Raw genomic sequence first — 20,227 nt, 5'->3', positions numbered from 1 at the left:
CTTCCCATTTGCATCTAATGTGTTGAAATATGGACACGTCCTATATGTTTCCATGTTTTTGTTTTTAATTTATTTTTTTCCTTTTTTAAATATTATTGTGTCCTTTTTGCAAAATAAATAAATTTGTATTTAATATTTATTTATTTATTTATTATTGATTTTCTTGGTATTCCCAATTTTAATTTTGGATTTACCTCTTTTTGCAATAATATAGTTTTTATGATGAAATTTGTTATTAAGATTTAATGAAATTCATTCATCAATTGAAATTTTACCTAAATTAAATTATTTCAAAATTAAGTTCGAAAACAAAATGGTTATTTGGAAATAAACAAAATATTTTCTAAAATGAAAAACAAGGAAATTAAACCTATTATCAAATGCCTAAATAATAGTTCAGTATTTTCTTCGGTATTTTCTTTAAGGATATCTATGATTGTTAATTATCTATGACTGTTTCGGTATTTTCTTCTATGGTTCAGTATTTTCTTCTATGGTTCAGTATTTTCTTCTATGGTTCATATTTTGGAGATAATAGGTACTGTAACTAGTATGTTTAGTCTATTTTCTTCTATGATTCATATTCTGGATATCCGATGATCTGAGTTGTAGACATAAAAGTGTAAGAACTCAACGGAATCCCATCGAATCAAAAAAGAAAAGAGAGGTAGGTCCGGTTGAGCTCTTACTAATACTTTTTAGAAATTAGAATATTGTCGATTAATAATTATTTCTATATATGAAATATTTGGCCAAATTTTTTTTTTTATTATTATTATTATTTAGATTCCTCACGTCCGACGAAGCTTCCTCCACATAGACTTTTATTTTATTACACGTTCTCTCTCACCTAACCAAACCCCTAAGCCCACGTTTACGTGTCCATTACTTCTTAGCATGTCATTAAATTAATATTATTTAAATTATATTACCTAATAACTTAATATTTTTTATTTAATCACATGTTTCAATTAAATAAAAATCAAGAATATTTAACGTTTGTAATAAATATAAGTAGTGTATTATAATTAAAAAAATATTTTATATTTAATTTTTACGAAATTCTAGCTGATAATATATAAGTATATATATAATGGACAGTAATAAATGCCCATTATGATTTCAAAATATAATTTACTAAGCTATTTTAATTAATTTTAAATACTTTCAAAAATGTTTTCAAGTAAGTTTTAAAATTATATTAAAATTAAAAATTAATATTAATAAAAAAAAATTAAATTGCCAAAGATTTTGACTTTAGTGGGACCCCATAGAGGTGGCCTCACTTGGGTCATTTGCCACGTTAAAATAAATCAATAAATGTAGCATAATATAAAATAACATCATGTGGGCCCCTTACTCATATGCCATGTTTTTTTAAATCACCCTTTGTAAATATTTAATACACATCTCAAATTATTTTGATTTTATTTACCATTTCATAAATTTTGATGTTTAGTCCATTATTGAATAAAATTCAATTTTAAAACCAATTTAGATTTATTGTTAAGTAGTTTAATTTTTTTACGCTTTTTTAAAATAACAATATTTTAATACCAAACTCAGCAGTTTATTTAGTTTCGTAACTTTTAAAAAATATATTTAAATTAAAAGTTTAATTTTTCGTTATTAACGATTCTTGTTATTTTGTAATTTTTTTTTATAAATTATTTAATAAAATAATAAAATTAAAATTTAGGGATCATATAAAATTTAATAATTAGAAGAAATCATAACTAAAAAAGAGATTGGAATTAGAAAAAATAAAAATTATGAAAAATAAATAAAATAATAAAATAAAATAAAGTGGGTCCCAAGGGAGAAATTCATCAACGACGAAAGTACTGACGATGACGACAAGAAGAAAAAAAAAACAAAAAAAAAAAACGGAAGAAATCTGTGGCGAGTATATAAATCGCTTTACTCTCCAGATCTTTCTCATCGTCCTCCTTCCACCGACTCCGTAAAACCCTCTTCTCTGTCGATCCTGTTTTTTTTTTCTTGTTCGGATTTCCAGATCGAAATCGAAATCTTCAATTCTCATTGATTTTGATTCCTGCTTGTCTTCGGAGGCCCGCCGAATCTCGTCGCCGGAGTCTGAGAAGATGATTGAGCGTATTCTCGGCCCCATTCGCATCCGTCGGATTCAGAGGGCGTTCCGCCACAGCGTCGTCACTGTCCTCTGTCTCTTCCTCACCGTCGTTGTCCTCCGTGGCATTGTCGGCGCTGGTAAGTTCGGCACTCCCGAGCAGGACTTCAACGAGATTCGTAGCCATTTCTCCTCACGTGGCCGTCGTGTTGAGGCTCGTCGTGTTTTGGAAGAGGCACAGCCGGATACCACTGCCAAGGCGGCTGATCAGTCCAACAATTACGCCACATTTGATATTTCGAAGATTTTGGTGGATGAAGGTGAGGATGAGAAGCCCGATCCGAGTAAACCCTATAGTCTTGGCCCTAAAATCTCTGATTGGGATGAACAGAGAGCTGAATGGCTGAAGAACAACCCTGATTTTCCTAATTTCATTGGTCCTAATAAACCTCGAGTTCTTTTGGTTACTGGTTCCTCGCCTAAGCCCTGTGAGAATCCTGTTGGTGATCATTACCTTTTGAAGTCGATTAAGAACAAGATCGATTACTGTAGGCTCCATGGGATTGAGATTTTTTATAATATGGCGCTTCTTGATGCTGAAATGGCTGGTTTCTGGGCTAAGCTTCCATTGATTAGGAAGCTTTTGCTTTCACATCCGGAGATTGAGTTCCTATGGTGGATGGATAGTGATGCTATGTTCACTGATATGGCTTTTGAGGTTCCATGGGAACGGTATAAGGATCATAATTTTGTTCTTCACGGATGGAATGAGATGGTTTATGATCAGAAGAATTGGATTGGATTGAATACTGGAAGTTTTCTTCTGAGAAATTGCCAGTGGGCACTAGACATTCTCGACGCTTGGGCACCGATGGGGCCGAAGGGGAAGATTAGAGATGAAGCTGGGAAGATCTTGACCAGAGAGCTGAAGGACCGACCGGTTTTCGAAGCCGATGATCAGTCAGCCATGGTGTATTTGTTGGCTACGCAGAGGGATCAATGGGGAGCAAAAGTTTACCTTGAGAATGGGTACTATTTGCACGGATATTGGGGCATTTTGGTGGATCGGTACGAGGAGATGATCGAGAATCACCATCCAGGGTTAGGCGATCACCGGTGGCCTCTCGTCACCCATTTCGTCGGGTGCAAACCATGCGGGAAGTTCGGAGATTACCCTGTTGAGCGATGTCTGAAACAGATGGACAGAGCATACAACTTCGGGGATAATCAGATCCTACAAATCTATGGCTTTACACATAAGTCACTAGCAAGCAGGAGAGTAAAGCGGGTTCGAAACGATACAAGCAATCCATTAGACGTGAAGGATGAACTCGGGTTGCTTCACCCTGCATTCAAAGCTGTGAAGGTATCATCTTCTTCTTGATAGCCATGGAAATGCTTGAATTTACAGGGGTTGATTGATGGTTATCATGAGTTCAAGTATAATATAGTGTTGAAAATGGTATGGATTTGGTATATTTATATATATATCAGTTACCCATAATATTGAAGAATTGTAAACTTCTGTCTTTTGTGGGGTTAAAAATCTGTCTAAATTTCATTGATTTTTAGAAGGCTTTGTTTCTTAGATCAGCTTTTGTAATGAAATGATATGGAGTTCTTGAAGAAATCTGTTCATCAATCTTTATGAGTTGTTTATTGACATCATATTTCATTATCTCAACCTCCTCTAGTGGTAGCTTTCTTGCATTATTGTGCTATTATTGACTCAAATCTATTAGGGAAAAGTTCAATCTTTTACCCCTTCCAACCACCGTTAGAGACGAGTTAGAGACGAGAACGATACTTTTCTTCATAGTATTTATTGATATAGGCCCGAGATGTTTATATTCGAATCTTATTAGAAAGAAAAGATAGTAGAAATCATATGATAGACTCGAAGGCCCTGAAAATGTGTGAGGTGTTCGTAGTTCATGCAATAAGAATAAAATTCATTTAGGATTGCAATTATTACCTATGGCGTAACCCAGAGGCGCAAGACATCTGCTCCATAGCCAGGGGCTTCCTGTCAAACAATAACAAGACACCAAAGGGATTTAGACTGGGCAGCTTTTAAGTATGTTAAGGAGGAATATATTATGTTTAATTTTTATAATATATCTAACAGTTATAATTTAATCATCTTTTTATAATATATTATGTTTGATTTTTCATCTTTTTATAATTTATCATCTTGTTGGTGATTAGGGTTATTTTTTCTAGATAATGAAATTTCTATACTTTTTAAATATATTTATACAAGTAAAAATTGTTCGTTTAGCCAATATAAAAGCTAAGCGATAAATAATAGAAGGTTTGGTCTTCAAGTCACCATTCAAAGGTAAATGCCTAGCTATCGTGGTAACGAGATCAAGGAAGATATTAGCTAGTTTTGGACTAGAGTAGGGAAATGAAGCCTAAAAAGCTCGTTTGCATGATCAATCAAGCTAAGTTAAGAGGCCGTCCTTCCAACTAACGAATTCCAACTATTGCAGTGACAGTCATCCATCAAAGCAAGAAGTACTGGCTTGCGGTTACTAAATGAGTTTCACACTATTTCCAACGAACTCCTATTCTTATAGTTAGAATGGAGCTGAAGTACACCAAACAAAATACAAGAGTTGGGATCGTAGATGAAGAAGGACGATATTTTAATAAGTAAATTAACGCCTCAATATGGCAAAAGAATGGAAAGATAAAAGATAGCATCCATCTCATATGTTTCATGCTCTACCAGTCAAATGTGCAACAACAACTTTTTATTGTCTTTCACAATGTCTCTTCCACACCAACAAAGGTGAAGGGAAAGAAGAGAACAAGAAAAAAAAAGCTGTTCTACAGAACAAATTCCTAAGAAGTAGAAAGCAGAACTCATCATGTAAGAGTGGAAGCTTTCATAGAACACATAAAAATTTCCAAACCTAAAAGAAATCTTGATGATCATCATCATCCTAAGGGTCTGCCAAGCCCAGCAGCACTTGTCTAACCTTACCCAAAACCACCGCTTATAGGGAAGAGGTAACTTTGAGCAAAGACTGAGCTTGAATCGGCGACAGATTAGTTTGGCAAAAGCTTTGCCAAGCCTCCTGTTTCTCTTCCTCGTTTGCTGTGAATGCTTTGAACACTCCCATCACAATACTCCGAGCTGCTTCCCTTGCCTCAGGTAGCCTATCGTTTAGCAAATCTGCAGCCATTTGAAGCAATGGGACAATCCCATATTGGTTCATTTCTTCCAGGCCCTTGAAGAAATTGGCAGCAACCCATGTTAAAATTCATCAGTTCAGTCCAGTTTTTGAACAAAAATGAGAAGAATCAAGGCAATAAGCAAGAATTTTTGTACCATCTTAGAGACACAATTGGAGATTGGAATGGCGGCTTTGGCTCTGACTCTTAGGTTTGAATGGGAGACATACGGCTTAAGCTTTTGCAGCAGAGGCAGAGCAGTCATGGATTTCACTAGAGCTTTCAGTGCCTTATCTGCTTCTTCACACACAAACTTCTTGTCCTGAGAAGCTTTGAGCAGTAATTGGAGCAGCTGAAGATCCAATGGAAGTCCATATCAGCGTTTCTCACAATCAAAACTTGCTTAATCACATCTAAAAAGTCTTATCAAAATTCTTAGCAGAATTCCAAGAAAAAAATTGTAAGAACTTCTTCAAAACTTGATTTGAAGATAGTTTTTGTAGAACTAAATGATTATCCAACAGATCCAGAATAACACACTGCATTAGCTGCTCATAACAATGATCACAAAAGGAAAAGACTGAAGAAATTCAATTGCATGCTCTCACCAATTGATCAAATGCATTGGTAGTGGATGTTTCGAGTAACTGATCACCAAATGCGTTGAAAATGTCAGACGAAGCCATGATCGAGGTCTTAATTAGGGCACTTCTAGGGTTTTTCATCGATTTCATCAGAATCGCTATAACTTTCTCTCTGTAATTCATCAAAATAAGAAAAATCATCGCCAGAATTTCATAACCCTAGAATTTCAAAACAAGAGTATTCTACTTACAACGAAGGGAGCAAAATGTCGGAGTGAAAAATCGCGAGACGTCTAGCATTATTGAGCGATTCACAGACTTTCACCCAATCCTTCGAATCAAATCCTTCAATGAAATTCTAACACAATAAAGAAAAAAAGAACAGACCAAAAATCAGATCTAGAAACAAACAAGAACTTCAGATACAAAGAGGAAATGAGTATAGTTACATTAGAATCAGGGTCCGTCAAGGGCTTCAGATTCTCAGAAGAAACATAATCAATGGCAGCATCTGTAGAAGGAGGAACCGGAGCCTGATTCTCATCGTTTACACCGGAATCGCTTCGCTTCTGGACTGGAACGGCCACTTTCGCTTGTTTCTTCGGCCGTTCTGGTGTAACCGGCAGTGCGTTATCAATGGGTCTCAGAGCCATGGCCATGGTGATTGGAGAACACTGAGGAGAATTACAGAGAGGGAAAATGAAGAAGGTCGGATTGAAATGGAGAGAGGCTGGAGGATGATCTTTAATGGTTGAAAAAAGTGGGAGTTCGACGCTCGTTGTTACCCTTTTAGGTTTCAGAAATTTGAAATTTGAATGGCGCCGTTGGAAAGAGACGTTGGAACTGAATGGTCTTTCTATAACGGCTCGTAATTAGTTGGAGTTCAGAAACCAGCTTGCCGAATTCAACGCGATACGACGTCGTTTTGGATCGTCAGTTAAAAAAAAGTTAAAACTTTTATTCTTTTTTAAGACTTATTTATTGATTTTTTTTTCACGATCAAATTTTTATTAAAATTTATAAATAGAAAAATTAAGTTTAAAAAAATATATTATATTTTATTAATAAACTTTTATTTTATATAAAAATTATAATATACATCCATTAATTAGAAGGAAAAAGAACATTATAAAATGAGCCCACATTATTAGCAAAACTTGAACAACTCATTGTAATTCTTGCTACCATTAACTGAATTGAATGTAATTCTTGCTACCATTAACTGAATTGAATGTAATTCTTGCTACCATTAACTGAATTGAATGTATCTGGAAGAAGAAGATTAGCTTAGCTATCATGCTACTAAGTTCGGCACCCGAGAGTTTCAAAGTCGAGAATCAAAATCACGAGCCTGAAGTCCCGAACAAACCAAACCAACAGCTAACGAGACTGAGAGAGATACGTCATCTCGAAACCCCATGAATGAAGACTTGTAACTTAGCTTCCGAGCAGCTAAAACTTCTTTGTTTTTCGACATAAACTAAGGATTTGTAAGAACACGAACCACCAAAGCGGACTGACCAGCAAACGGTAAGGACTGAGCTGTTATAGAGTTTTGGTTTCCATGGTGTAGCCGGTCTCGGTCTCGGTCTCGTTCTATCCGGTAAGGTCTATGTCCACGATCTCGCAGCGTGCTGAGCCTTTGCAGTTTCTCTTAATACAGTGCCAACAATAGCAGCCTGCTCAATGCATTCAGCCTTATGTAGTGAATCTAACAGAACAACACAAGTTTTCGTGTTAACACTACAACCTTTCGATCGAGTTTCCTCGAAAAGTCGATAAGCATCCAACGCCCTGTTAGCATTGCTCAACCCGACAATTATAGCATTGTAAGTAGCAGAATCAGGCACGCCACCCTTTTCCTTAAACTTCTCGAAAAGAGCGTTCGCCTCTACGACGTTTCCAGCCTTAGCAAGCCCCGAGATCATGGTGGTGTACGTGAATACGTTCGGCTTTAAGCCTTGCTTCTGCATCTCTTGCCAGAACACAAATGCCTTGTTGAACTTTCTAATCTTACATAGACCATGAATTAGAATGCTGTAAGTTATATAATTAGGCGTACATTTCAAGTCTTTCATAGACTGAAAGCAAACAAGAGCTTCACTGATTTCCTCTGCTTTCACCAATGCATCAAGCAAGCAATTCCATGTGTATACATTAGGCGTCAAACCTTTCTGCATCAACTCTTCCATGATCAGGTACGCTTCGTCGATTCGACCCACTTTCCCGAACCCATCGATTAGACTGCTATATATAATAACGTTCAGTTCGACTCCTTTCGACTTTGCTTCTTCAAAGAGCATATATGCTTCATCGAGCCGATCGATCTTTGCAAGCCCATCGATAACCGAACCGTACGTAACAACGGTCGGTTCGTGACCCTTTGTCTTCATCTCCTCCAGCAGTTGGTAAGCTTTGTTTACCTTGCCAGACTTGCAGAACCCGTCGATAACGGTGTTATATGCACGAGTATCCAGAACGCAACCTTGTTCCTTCATCGTGTAGAACAACTCGTAAGTTTCATGAGCGAAACCAGCTTTCACCAAGCCATGAATTAGGACCGAATAGCTCCTCGCATCGGGAATGAATCCTTGAGCCTTAATCTCCTGAAACAAAGCTCTACCCTTCTCGGTTTCTCCAGCTTTAAAAACACAGTCCATGTAGGTATTAAGAAGCATTAGGTCGGGTGAACATCCGAGACGTATCATTTCGTTATATATCTTGTGGCCGTCCTCCTTCCTTCCACACCTGAAAAAGTTCCTTATTAGAGATGTAAACACAACAGCATTCGGGATCTGGTCGGAATCCAGCATCTTTTCGTACAGCTTGTAGGCCTCATCAACTCTCCCATGCTTACCCAATCCATCTATAAGAGAACAATACGTTACCGTATTAGGCGTGCAAGCTTTATGATCCAATCCTTCGAAAATCGAACAAGCATCATCGAGTCTTTGGGCTTTACACAATCTGTCAACCATTATGTTTACGGTCATAACGTTCGGGAACAACCCAGCTTCTTTCATGGCATCCCGAACAACCAAAGCTGTCTCGAGTTTTCCGGACTTACAGAGCATATCAATCACAATATTATACGTCGAAAGATTCGGAATGGCATCTTTCTTCATCTCTTCGAAAACTTTTAACGCCTCGGCTACCCGCCCCCTCCTCCCCAGACAAGTAAGAATGCAATTATAAGCGACGACACTCGGAATGCATCCCTTTCTCCTCTGTCTCTCGAGTAGACTGTACGCTTCATCGAACTTCCCAGCCATACCATAACCCATGATCATTGTATTGTATGCATAAGCACAAGGCACTTGCTTGTTTTGATCCATATGTTCAAATAGCTCAATAGCTTCATTCAGCCTATCAGCTTTACAAAGAACTCCTATCATGCTAGTATAAGTTACATCATCAAGGATCAAACCATTAGCTTTCATTTCATGAAAGAATTTCCATGCCATATCCACCTTCCCCGCCTTCCCGAAGCAGTCTATACATACGTTGTAAAGAACGACATCCGGTTCAAAAGCGTTCATTTTCATCTCATCCAAAATAGAAAGTGCAGCGTCGACTCGACCCTCACGAGCAAACACACGAATGAGAGTCGTGAATAAATGAACATTAACTTCATAGCCAAGCTCCTGCATTTGATGAAATAAGGTGAGCATGGAATCGGAATCATTAGATGCAGATAGTGCACCGATCAATGTCGTGTATGCCGAAAAGGCTGGACGGAATTTGAACTTTCTCATGGTTTGCATAAACGTATAAGCTTCTCTAAGCCTGTGTGACTTAATAAGGCTCAGTACAATTTCAATACTTGTGTTGTTTGAAGGGCCAAAGCCTGCTATACTCATTTCTTCCAATATTTGTTCCAAACAATCGAACTTTCGAGTTCTAGCTAGAACCATTAGAAGCGAATTATATGCTTCGGGGCAAGATGCTTGGTCTGTTACTCTCTCCGACCATCGAAAGTAATTTACTGCAACGTTTACATCCTTCAGTCTTCTTAAGACTCCAATTACCAATTCTGGATTCGGTTTAACGTCGAGCTCGGCTAAAGCATTCTCAACAGAAGGTCTCCAAGGACCAGCCTCCAAAATTTGGCATACACTATCTACAATTAGTCTCTTGTCCTCATTCTTGGCTGAAGGCACAAGATTACACCCGTCCGAAACAGGGGCACCATTTCCGTTTGTTCGAGAAGAATTCTCAATGCACGAGGACAAAAGTTTAACAGAAAAACTAAAAGGGGTTTTGAACTTCAAAGCAAGACAATAGATTTGTCCTGCACCTGAAAAACACATAATCTGTATTCAATAATATGAATGAAATAAAGTTCTTTCATGCAAAGAAATGAATTATAAAGAATAATTGACTACGAAATTCAACCCAAGAAACGTTCAATGCACGAATAGGAACCCCACGAGGAACCTGAAACTGTGCGAGTATATCCCTGATAGCTGAGAATAAAAAGAGAGAAGCGTTTCTACATTTTTCAAGTCAACACCTTACGAGCTTAAGTATAATCGACCTGCTCTTCTTCTAAAAGAATTTTGGACAAATCTACTTGCACCCTAACCAAGCCCACATAACTACTATGTGAACCTACAAATTTTGAAGTACTTGATAGAATATCAATATATTTGTAACAGCCCAAGCCAAGCCCACCGCTTGCAGATATTGTCTTCTTTGGGCTTTCCTTTTCGGGCTTCCCCTCAAGGTTTTAAAACGCGTCTGCTAGGAAGCGGTTTCCATACCTTTATAAGGAATGTTTCGTTCCCCTCTCTAACCAATGTGGGATCTCACAATCCACCCACCTTGGGGGGCTAACGTCCTCGCTGGCACACTGCCCGGTGTCTGGCTCTGATACCATTTGTAACAGCCCAAGTCCACTGCTAAAAGATATTGTCCTTTTTGGGATTTCCCTCAAGGTTTTAAAACGTGTCTGCTACGGCGAGGTTTCCACACCTTTATAAGAAATGCTTCGTTCCCCTCTCCGACCGATGTGGGATCTCACAATCCACCCACTTTGGGGGACCAGCGTCCTCATTGGCACACTACCCAGTGTTTGGCATTGATACCATTTATAACAGCTCAAGCCCACTGCTAACAGATATTGTCCTCTGTGAGCTTTCCCTCAAGGTTTTAAAACGCGTCTACTAAGGAGAGGTTTCCCCACCTTTATAAGAAATGTTTCGTTCCCCTCTCCAACCAACATGGGATCTCACAATATTAGGAGGCACTCACTAATACATGAAAACCTAATCCATGGGAGTTAAACAAAATTGTGGTCAAGTGTTGCTTGTTCCTAAACTCTACGACCACGGTCGTTGTTGCATATTCTTTCCCGAGTCCTTGACCACTATGATCTAGTGTTTCTCATTCTTCCAATACTAGCACAAAGGAAGCTATAGAACCAAATTTTGTTTCATCCATTGAAGAAAGGGAAAAAAAAACTCCAAATCACGGCCATGAACATAGCAATCCATAGAGCCAAAAGAGTTTCATTAAACCAGCAACCAACATAAGAAGATAATGTAAATGTAAAGCTCTTAGTAGACCACCAATCATTGATGTGTACCAAGAAAAGCAGAACCTTAGTTTGTAGATATTGTATGACGAATGTCGGGCGTGTTTGCAACGATCATAATCACTTTTTTCACGACCAAATTACCAAAAAAAAGAGCATCAAAATCACTCTCAAACATGCCACGAGGAACCAAGTCCGATTCCCAGATCAATTTTGACAGAGCAAGTTTTCAGGCAGTTCATTAAACTAGTACTCAAGCAAATTCTGAAGATCATTACTTACCTTTGCTCCTTAAAAGCATCTTCATGAACGCATGTCAAAAACAGCACTATGTCAGCTACCCACCTGATATTACAAAGCTGAGTAAGAAGCCCCTTACAAGATAAATGGATATTACAAACAATTTGATGACAATTTAATCCGACAGCAGGGTATGAGTACAAGCAACTGCAAATTATGATCATATTGAACAAAGGAACACCTTTCAAAAACAAGAACGACAGATTTCTTACACAGAAAAGATGATTTCAAGAAAACAACGAAGAAATTCATCAACCAGTCGACTACACTTCCATAAAATATCATATGGGTAATCATTAAGAGTCTAAGAAAGTTCTTCATTTCACATATTTCGAAATTTCAGACTCCGAATGTGAATATTACCATGAACAAGTGTGGCAGATAAATCACCGTAATCGAATACTCAAACAAGCGGTATAGGAGAGCGTAGCGTTGAGGATTCACAGTGATCGAATCAGCTCAAAGGCGAGAGGCTCAACGATGGAAGAGAAATGACAGCGTCGAGGGAGAGCAGCTTCCATCCCTCGCAGCAGCGCAGTCTGTAGGCAGGCCACTCCCTAAACGCACCGTTTAACGTCTTACGTGCAGCAACAATTCAGAATTAGGGATTTCGAAGTCGCGGAAATGGATCATTTTCCTTTTCAAATTGAATTTGGGGATTCAATGAGAAATTGCCCTAAATTGATTTTTTCTATCTCCAAAATTAAACTTAAATGATTCTAAACATGCACCAAATATGATGGCAGTCGGGTAAGTATGCTCCCATTGTCTGGTAATTCAGAACATCTCTCTTTCAAGGATGCAGCGGGGATTCGACTTCCCTTGGGGGTAGGGTACTACGAAAGGAAGTTGATCATGGATTATCAATAAGCTTGGAATTGATTCTTCCCGGGTCGATGCCCAAGCGGTAATAATGATAAAGTGAGACAAAAATTTTATGGTCCGGACCTCTCTAGTAAAAACGAAAGCGGAATTTCTGATTATTCAGAACTTAATCCAATCCTATGTACAAGTCAGTCTAATCTCACAAATCCGGTTTAAAGAAACTTAACCTTTAACCCTTAACTTTACGTAGCTTCAAAATAAAATCGACCTTCGTGATGCATTTCAAGAGTTATAGTTTTTTTACCGTTTACAACCCTAAATAATTACGACGTAAATATAACTTAAAGTAAATAAAAAATCTTAAAATAAATAAAAGTGACATTAATTACAAATTGATTATAACCTCGCCCGACAAATTAAATATTTTTTTTAAGAATTAACCAAAATGTACAAAAAAAAAAAAAATTAAAAATCAATATTTTTCACCATGTAATTTATAATAAAAAATAATTTTAAAAAATTGTAAAGTTAAATATATCCATATTTATTAAGTCAAATTCTTTTTAATTATATAGAAGAGATATATATTTTTAATCCATTTTAAAGAATTTCACTAAAAGTTGACATGTATTTTATATAATTTCATAATTTTCTTAATTTTATATTTATATAAAAAAAAAAAAAAGATAATTTATTCGAAGTTTGATATATTTAAAAATATAATTTCCAAACAGTCAAAGAAATAAATTAGAGGAGGACCTTATTGTAATTATAATATTTTAAAAGGGATTATTTTGCAAAAACAAATACAAATCGGGGGGGGCAAGCAATCCGGAATCGGCCCCTTACATTCGTCCCTTGTTTCTGCAACAGCAATGTCTTTGATCATCATCATCAACATTCCATAATCTTCTTCTTCTTCTTCTTCTTCTTCTTCTTCTTCTTGAGATTCATGCGTATGGAAGCCCAATATTCTTCTTCACATTCATACAGCTCGGCGATGAAGATGACTATCCCGCCGTCTCAACATGCCGACAATGACCGGAGCACCACCGAGCTTCGCGCCTTGGATTGCAACCTCACCTCCCTTTGCGACCACATCCAGATTGAGGGGTTTAATTCTGGCGCATTCTCTGACATTATCGTCCACGCCATGGGCTCCACGTACCGCCTTCATCGCTTAATTCTATCGCGCAGCTCTTACTTCAGGTCTGGATTAGTTGAATTTGGGCAAATATGGAGTTGTTTGTTTGGGGATTTTCGATAATTCATTGATTTCGTTCATGCTTGGGTGTGACTTTTGAATGATAGTTCTTGTGTGATACTGTTGGGATCGACCTATTCTATTTATTTGGCTGTTTATATGATGGTGTTAATTTTTTTGATTAGTTTGATTGTGGTGGAGCTTTTCTTGAGAAATGGAATTTTTCTTTGTGTGAGCTTCCTGGATTTGATGTCATTGGTTAATTTCCAGGCGTTTTACTGGTTATCTTGTATTTGTTGTTAAATTCTTAAAACTCTTAATGATTAGTTGATCCATAGTTACAATTAATGATAGTTCATTAATCAGTGGATATGCTGTTATGGATTTTGAATCTGCAACATCAATAGCCTACATTATGACTTGCAGGAATATGCTTCATGGGCCATGGAAAGAGGCCAGTGCTCCTGTTCTGACCTTGCACGTTGATGATAAGAATGTCAATGGGGAGGCAATTGCTATGGCGTTGGCATATCTGTACGGACATCATCCTAAGTTGAATGACAATAATGCTTTTCGTGTTCTTGCTGCTGCTTCCTTTCTCGACCTTCAGGTATCGTCGTAATGTTATTGTTACCGACATCCTTTTGTCATATTTTTCTTATCATATTCTGGATTTGATTTAGTATTATACATTTTTTTTTTTTTTTCCTTTCAGGATTTGTGTGCGATATGTACAGATTTTATTATAGCCGAACTGTGGACTTCAAATTTCCTGGTTTATCAGGTTCTAAGAATGTAAAAGTGATGTGTCTTATTCCTTTTGCTATCCCTTAGTTTCACATATTTTGTACATGTACTTTACTTGGTTCAGGTGTTTGCGGAGAGCCAAGATTATGGAATACACGGAGAACGTGTGAGAAACGCTTGCTGGGGTTACCTTTGTCAAAGTGGTGCCATGGAATTGAAAGAGGTATTTTGAGTTATATTATCATAGTTTTTTACATGCTTTCCTCTTCTTTCTCACTGGGTTTATCCAAGTGTGAGGATCGTAGTTCATCTATCATGTTGATATGGAAATGCATTGTGTTGGTGATACTTCTTCCTCAATAAAGTAGGATGTGTCTTCAAGTCCCCTTACTGGTCAATTAATCTCGAGTTTATATTCAAAAGGAATATATAAAGATTTTAGTGGGTGTTTGATTATAACACTAGATTTTGCTGTGTTTTATATTATATTTTTAGTGTGTAGGTAATATAATATAGACATCATGTAATAGTCCACCGCTAGCAGATATTTTCCTCTTTGGGCTTTCCCCTTCAAGTTTCCCTTCAAGGTTTTTAAAACGCATATGCGAGGGAGAGATTTCCACACCCTTATAAAGAATGCTTCGTTCTCTTCCCCAACCAACGTGGGGTCTCACAATCTACTCTCCTTCGGGGCCCAGCGTCCTCGCTGACACTCATTCTCTTCTCCAATCAATGTGGGGCCCTCCAATCCATCCTCCTTCGGGGCCCAGCGTCTTTGTTGGCACACCGCCTCTTGTCCACCCCCTTTGGGGTTCAGCCTTCTCGCTGGCACATTGCCTAGTGTCTGTCTCTGATATCATTTGTAACAGCCCAAGCCCACCGCTAGTAGATATTATCCTCTTTGGGCTTTCCCTTTCAGGCTTCCTCTCAAGGTTTTTAAAACGCGTATGCTAGGAAGAGGTTTCTACACCCTTATAAAGAATGTTTCGTTCTCCTCTCCACCCTATGTGGGATCTCACACATCATTTCCTGGCACACGTTTTTCTGGAAAAGAATGGCACTTAAGTACTATGGTTTTTACATTCATCGAACATGAGTGTTTTTCTGGTTGTAAGGCAATAGGGGATACCAACTCTGATTTAACAAATATTTTAGGTGCTAATTTAAAATTGAGCTACATCATGTTAAATTTTTGTTATGCTGGTTGTGAATAGGTACTTCCAAAGCTTTCATCTCAGACGTTGTATGCTCTGCTAACATCCGATGAATTATGGGTTCCTAGTGAAGAGAGACGGTAAAGGATATGATAATCTCTGCATATGATTTGCTGTTAACAACTTTTAGTTCTTATCTGTTCATTTATTTTCTTTTCTGATATTTTTTTTGGTCTTAATCAAAAGGTTTGAACTTGCATTGTTTACGTTCCTTGCTAAAGGGGCCCATTGCAAGGAGGAACCTTCTGAACCAGGTTGTTCCAGTTCTGAGATCGAAAATTCCAAGACACGGGAAAATCGTTCAATGGATTCCACTAATGTAGGGTTGGAATCTGAGCTAGGACATTTAAGTTTGAAAGATGGCCTAGAGGTCCATAAAGGTGCTCATAATCTTCTTGTTCAGCTTCCCGACTGTGTGGTTGACTTCCAAACAGGGGCTTGCAGCTCTAAACAGAAGATGCAACAAGCTACATATTCACAGTCAAATTTAGAAGCACCATTTTTGTGCAACGCAGAAGGGTCATCATCTTTGAATAATTCATTCTCCGAGATGAATGGAATTTTAAGCTCATGTTCTTATATTAATTTACCAGTTACTGTTGGAGTAAGTGGACTTGGTACAAGTGGGATTGCTATGGAAGGGCCATCAGAAGAAGGCTGCTATCAATTGGATAACAATACTTGGCTTACTAGGGACCAAACAAGCCATTGTGCCTCTGTGAACTCTTCTACCAATGGACTCCCTTCAAATGATTGGGGAAGATGCGGCATGCCTGCTGTTTCATGGGGAGGCAGGGTCGTAGGTAGAAGGCAGCTTAAAAGTTACGCGAAAGGCAACTTAAGTTCCAGGGGAGAGGATTATGATGTGTTCGATAGTTTATTTGAAGGGGGTTCACTTTTGTACTGCAATATGACTTTTGAAGCTCTTCTCAATATGAGAAAACAACTTGAAGAGTTTGGTTTCCCTTGCAAAGCTGTAAACGATGGTCTTTGGCTGCAGGTTCGACGTTTAAATATTACCTTTTCTTTTATGTATCTCTGATTCTGCTAAAATTTCTTTGAGGAGTTTAGACAGTTAACTGGTACTTCATATGTAGTGAGTTATAAATTTTCCTGCTTGAATTGAGCTTTCAGCTTCCCTCCACAAGTTGGGTTGTCAATAGTTATATATACACTTAGTTTAATTAGCAGATTTGTAAGGTTTGTTGCCTGTGATTCTGTTGGACATTAGTTTAGCTTCTTTTAATTGTATAATCTTTTTTTGCAGATGCTTTTAAGGCAAAGGGTACAAGAGATTGTTGCTGATACATGCAAAAGTTGCTGCCTTACAAGTATAGCATGTGCATGCAGGCAGCCGTTTGCATTTGCACGCGGAGTCAGTGCGTCGGGATATTATATCAATGAGCATGATCAGAATAGTTCTCCTGGAAGTGTGGGCAACATATATGTTGCAGAATCTTCTCAAGGTGAAGGAAATGGCCCTTTTAAACCTGTCCGAGTACATGTTAGGGGGCCAATTGAAGGGCTTGCTGGAATTGGACGTGGAGCCACTTTTGTGCCAGCGAGTGCTTGGCCTCCAACACGCTTTGTCTTCTCCCGTGTACCTATTGGCATGGGCAACAGAAATTGTCATCAGTCGCTTGCTAATGATGATTCAGAGGCTAGAGCCGAGCACAGTGGGGACTTGTCGGGAGATGGATTGACAGCATTGGTTGGTTTGAGCCAAGGAGGAAGCGGCGGTATGAATGCTCAGGGAGAACCAACAGAGAGAGGATATGAGATGGAACTGCAAAGCAGAATATCTGGAACCTCCATGGCAGGTCCAAGTGCCACTGGTATTCCTGTTCAGATGCTTCAAGCTCCAGATCATGCCCTTGGAATTGAGTGGGAGAATGAAAACAGTACAATTGCTTTAGATATGAAAACGCCTTTAAGTCACTTCCCTCCTTTTCGCTTTGGGTAGGTTCTCAGCTTCTCTTGCTTATAAAATAAAGGATTTTGGACCAGTTTGATACTCAAAGTTACAATCAATCCTTGGTTTTCAGCGTACAATTTGAGGACGTTCATAGACTTAGTGATGGCCAAGTCAAGCATTCACCTGAGTTTTTCTATGCTGGTTCTCTATGGAAGGTGCTAATACAAGCAGTTACTCTACTCAGTATTACTGGAATGTCTGTTTCTTAGTATCTTACAGACTTTATTTCCTTTACTTTATAGGTTAGTGCTCAGGCTTTTAACGATGAAGACCCTCAAGGACGCCGAACACTAGGTAACTGTTTGCTATAAGATGATCGACCATCGTCCAGGCATTGATGTGTTTAATACTTCCCTTGACTGAACTTGTTCCTATATTATTTCAGGATTATTTCTTCACAGACGGAAGGCGGAAATATCTGATTCTCTGAGAAAGGTCAGCCTCAATCCCAGTTATCTAATCTGGAAATGGTGCAACATGAGTAATAAAGATCTCTTATTCTTTAAACATTTACCACTTATTTGGCTGATGCTTTGAGTCCTGAATAACAATCGGAAAGTTGACCTTGTTTGTAACGTCTCAAGCCCACTGCCAGCAGATATTGTCTTCTTTGGGCTTTCCCTTTAGAGTTTCCCCTCAAGGTTTTTTAAAATGCATATGCTAGGGAGAGGTTTTCACATCCTTATAAAGAATGCTTCGTTCTCCTCCCCAACCGACGTGAGATCTCACAATCCACCCCCTTTAGGGCCCAGCGTCCTCGCTGGCACTTGTTCCCTACTTCAATCGATGTGGGACCCCCCCCCCCCCCCCAATCCACCCCCTTCGAGGCCCAGCGTCCTTGCTGGCACACTGCCTCATGTCCACCCCCTTCGAGACTCAGCCTCCTTGCAGGCATATCGCTTGGTGTCTGGCTCCGATACCATTTGCAACAATCCAAACCCACCGCTAGCAGATATTGTCCTTTTTGGGCTTTCCCTTTCGGGCTTCCCTTCAAGATTTTTAAAACACATTTTTTAGGGAGAGATTTCCACACCCTTATAAAAAATGCTTCATTATTCTCTCCAACCGATATGATTGATGCAATTATCTAAAGCGAATAGTCTACAAACATTCTTAATTGGCAATTACATTTTTCAGGTCCATATGTTTGTGGATTCTCGTGAAAAAGTCACTGCACGATATCAGGTACTTTAGGCAATAAACCACCTACTACGGGATACAACTCTAGTTCCCAACAGTTTGCACAAGTTTATACTGAAACACTTGGTTTGACACATTCTCACAATTTTCCTCAATCATTCAGTTGATATGTCCATCAAAGAGGGAGGTGATGGTGTTTGGCAACTTCAAACAAGCAGGAACTCTTCTACCGAAAGCTCCCAAGGGATGGGGTTGGCGGACCGCTCTCCTATTCAACGAGCTCGCCGATTTTCTTCAACATGGAGCCCTGAGGGTGGCTGCTGTCGTGCAGCTAGTTTGAGCAAAGGTATGCATACATTTGGTCTTACAATGGTGCCTCTAAAGTTTAGCCTGTCAATAACACACATCTTTGAGAAGAATGCACATTGGGATTTGGTCTGAAGGATTGAGAAATGGGAACGTTTAATCTCTGAAGCTTGATAAATGGTTCAAATTGGTCTATGACATTAGCTTCTTGTTAGTGAAACTAATGAAAAAGTGACATGGCATCCTTTTTTGCATTACGTGGCATCCTAGTTGGCTTTTCTGAGCTTGTAAGGAAGAACAACATAGACACGTCATCATTTACTTCTTCAGTCATATCTTCATTAGTTTCACTAACGAAACAGTCATTTCAGAGACCAATTTGAATCATTCTTTTAAACTTCAAGAGCTATTCTTTTCTTTGTTTTTTCTCAAGAGACCAAAAGAAAACATGTTTTTTTTTCCCACATCTTTACTGTGTATTACTTTAGCCTGATCAAGAACAACAAGGATTGTAATCCCAGATATATATAGCATTGGATCTATTGTTGATTCTTTCTTTTGGCTTTGATAATCTGTAGCTTGGATCTCTTTCTTCTTTTCAGATCATCTCTTAATCCTTGTTGTTCTAGTTCTTCAAGAACATTAGGGATATGAATCCTGTCCTTTAACCAGTAATTACAGTCATTGTTTTCAAATTTTATTGGGCTAAGATTTACGAGTCAGATAGTTGTCCCATGAGATTAGTCGAGTTGTGCGTAAACTAGTTTATGGTTAATGGCGGGTTGTTATAGGTGATATCAGAATTTCGATTAATCTAATGAAACACCACATAGTTCTGACTAATCTAATGAAACACCACATAGTTCGCTTGTTAAGTTATTGTTATTTTTGCTAATTTTATGAATCCACTGTCATTAATCTGCGAATCAACGGTTCCTCTCGTACTAGGTTGAATTACTATTGCGAAACTGTCATCAGTGAGGTAAAACTAACCTGTCTCACGACGGTCTAAACCCAGCTCACGTTGATAGGAAGAGTCGACATTGAGAATTAGTGATTATTATGTACATTAATGGTGGTTTATATGTAATTTTAAAATTTTAAAAAATGGCTTTATATTATTT

General features: G+C 38.2%; 4 protein-coding genes across 5 annotated transcripts; 2 read left to right on the top strand and 2 right to left on the bottom strand.

The window, feature by feature from the left end:
* Positions 1-1,940: 1,940 nt before the first annotated feature.
* LOC111800771 (xyloglucan 6-xylosyltransferase 2) lies at positions 1,941-3,767 on the top strand. Its single transcript, XM_023684613.2, has one exon. The coding sequence runs from the start codon at positions 2,106-2,108 to the stop codon at positions 3,471-3,473; it is 1,368 nt and encodes a 455-aa protein (XP_023540381.1). The 5' UTR covers positions 1,941-2,105; the 3' UTR covers positions 3,474-3,767.
* Positions 3,768-4,820: 1,053 nt separating this feature from the next.
* On the bottom strand, positions 4,821-6,651 carry LOC111800566 (ARM repeat superfamily protein). The gene is made up of 5 exons (XM_023684319.2): positions 6,306-6,651; positions 6,108-6,214; positions 5,881-6,028; positions 5,430-5,624; positions 4,821-5,328 (listed from the first exon to the last, which is right to left on the bottom strand). The coding sequence occupies exons 1-5, from the start codon at positions 6,513-6,515 to the stop codon at positions 5,095-5,097; spliced, it is 894 nt and encodes a 297-aa protein (XP_023540087.2). The 5' UTR covers positions 6,516-6,651; the 3' UTR covers positions 4,821-5,094.
* Positions 6,652-7,009: 358 nt separating this feature from the next.
* LOC111800947 (Tetratricopeptide repeat (TPR)-like superfamily protein) lies at positions 7,010-12,327 on the bottom strand. 2 transcript variants are annotated; one of them, XM_023684876.2, is made up of 3 exons: positions 12,056-12,327; positions 11,675-11,737; positions 7,010-10,153 (listed from the first exon to the last, which is right to left on the bottom strand). In XM_023684876.2, the coding sequence occupies exons 2-3, from the start codon at positions 11,697-11,699 to the stop codon at positions 7,467-7,469; spliced, it is 2,712 nt and encodes a 903-aa protein (XP_023540644.2). In that variant the 5' UTR covers positions 11,700-11,737; positions 12,056-12,327; the 3' UTR covers positions 7,010-7,466. The 2 variants fall into 2 exon arrangements, with proteins under 2 accessions (XP_023540644.2, XP_023540645.2); XM_023684877.2 differs by having other exon boundaries at positions 12,083-12,327.
* A 999-nt stretch (positions 12,328-13,326) lies between these two features.
* LOC111800462 (BTB/POZ domain-containing protein) lies at positions 13,327-19,674 on the top strand. Its single transcript, XM_023684168.2, has 12 exons — positions 13,327-13,726; positions 14,148-14,331; positions 14,437-14,505; positions 14,593-14,691; positions 15,683-15,762; positions 15,869-16,682; positions 16,950-17,641; positions 17,728-17,812; positions 17,900-17,951; positions 18,043-18,092; positions 18,795-18,842; positions 18,961-19,674. Exons 1-12 carry the CDS (start codon positions 13,470-13,472, stop codon positions 19,135-19,137), a joined length of 2,607 nt encoding a protein of 868 aa, XP_023539936.2. The 5' UTR covers positions 13,327-13,469; the 3' UTR covers positions 19,138-19,674.
* Positions 19,675-20,227: the final 553 nt, after the last annotated feature.

Source organism: Cucurbita pepo, chromosome 8, assembly GCF_057944985.1.
Source record: "Cucurbita pepo subsp. pepo isolate OVF chromosome 8, ASM5794498v1, whole genome shotgun sequence".
Lineage (NCBI taxonomy): Eukaryota > Viridiplantae > Streptophyta > Magnoliopsida > Cucurbitales > Cucurbitaceae > Cucurbita > Cucurbita pepo.
Note: the sequence above shows the minus strand (reverse complement) of the source record. Positions and strands in the feature narration are given on the sequence as shown.

Excerpts from the sequence above, each read along its gene's own strand:
- LOC111800462 (XM_023684168.2), top strand. The coding sequence starts at position 13,470 with ATGCGTATGGAAGCCCAATATTCTTCTTCACATTCATACAGCTCGGCG. Across the intron at positions 14,692-15,682 it reads GTGCCATGGAATTGAAAGAG|GTACTTCCAAAGCTTTCATC; the intron begins GTATTTTGAGTT and ends GGTTGTGAATAG. Across the intron at positions 18,093-18,794 it reads TATCTGATTCTCTGAGAAAG|GTCCATATGTTTGTGGATTC; the intron begins GTCAGCCTCAAT and ends TACATTTTTCAG.
- LOC111800771 (XM_023684613.2), top strand. The coding sequence starts at position 2,106 with ATGATTGAGCGTATTCTCGGCCCCATTCGCATCCGTCGGATTCAGAGG.
- LOC111800566 (XM_023684319.2), bottom strand. The coding sequence starts at position 6,515 with ATGGCCATGGCTCTGAGACCCATTGATAACGCACTGCCGGTTACACCA. Across the intron at positions 6,215-6,305 it reads TGACGGACCCTGATTCTAAT|AATTTCATTGAAGGATTTGA; the intron begins GTAACTATACTC and ends TTATTGTGTTAG. Across the intron at positions 6,029-6,107 it reads GACATTTTGCTCCCTTCGTT|AGAGAAAGTTATAGCGATTC; the intron begins GTAAGTAGAATA and ends GATGAATTACAG.
- LOC111800947 (XM_023684876.2), bottom strand. The coding sequence starts at position 11,699 with ATGAAGATGCTTTTAAGGAGCAAAG. Across the intron at positions 10,154-11,674 it reads GATGCTTTTAAGGAGCAAAG|GTGCAGGACAAATCTATTGT; the intron begins GTAAGTAATGAT and ends TGTGTTTTTCAG.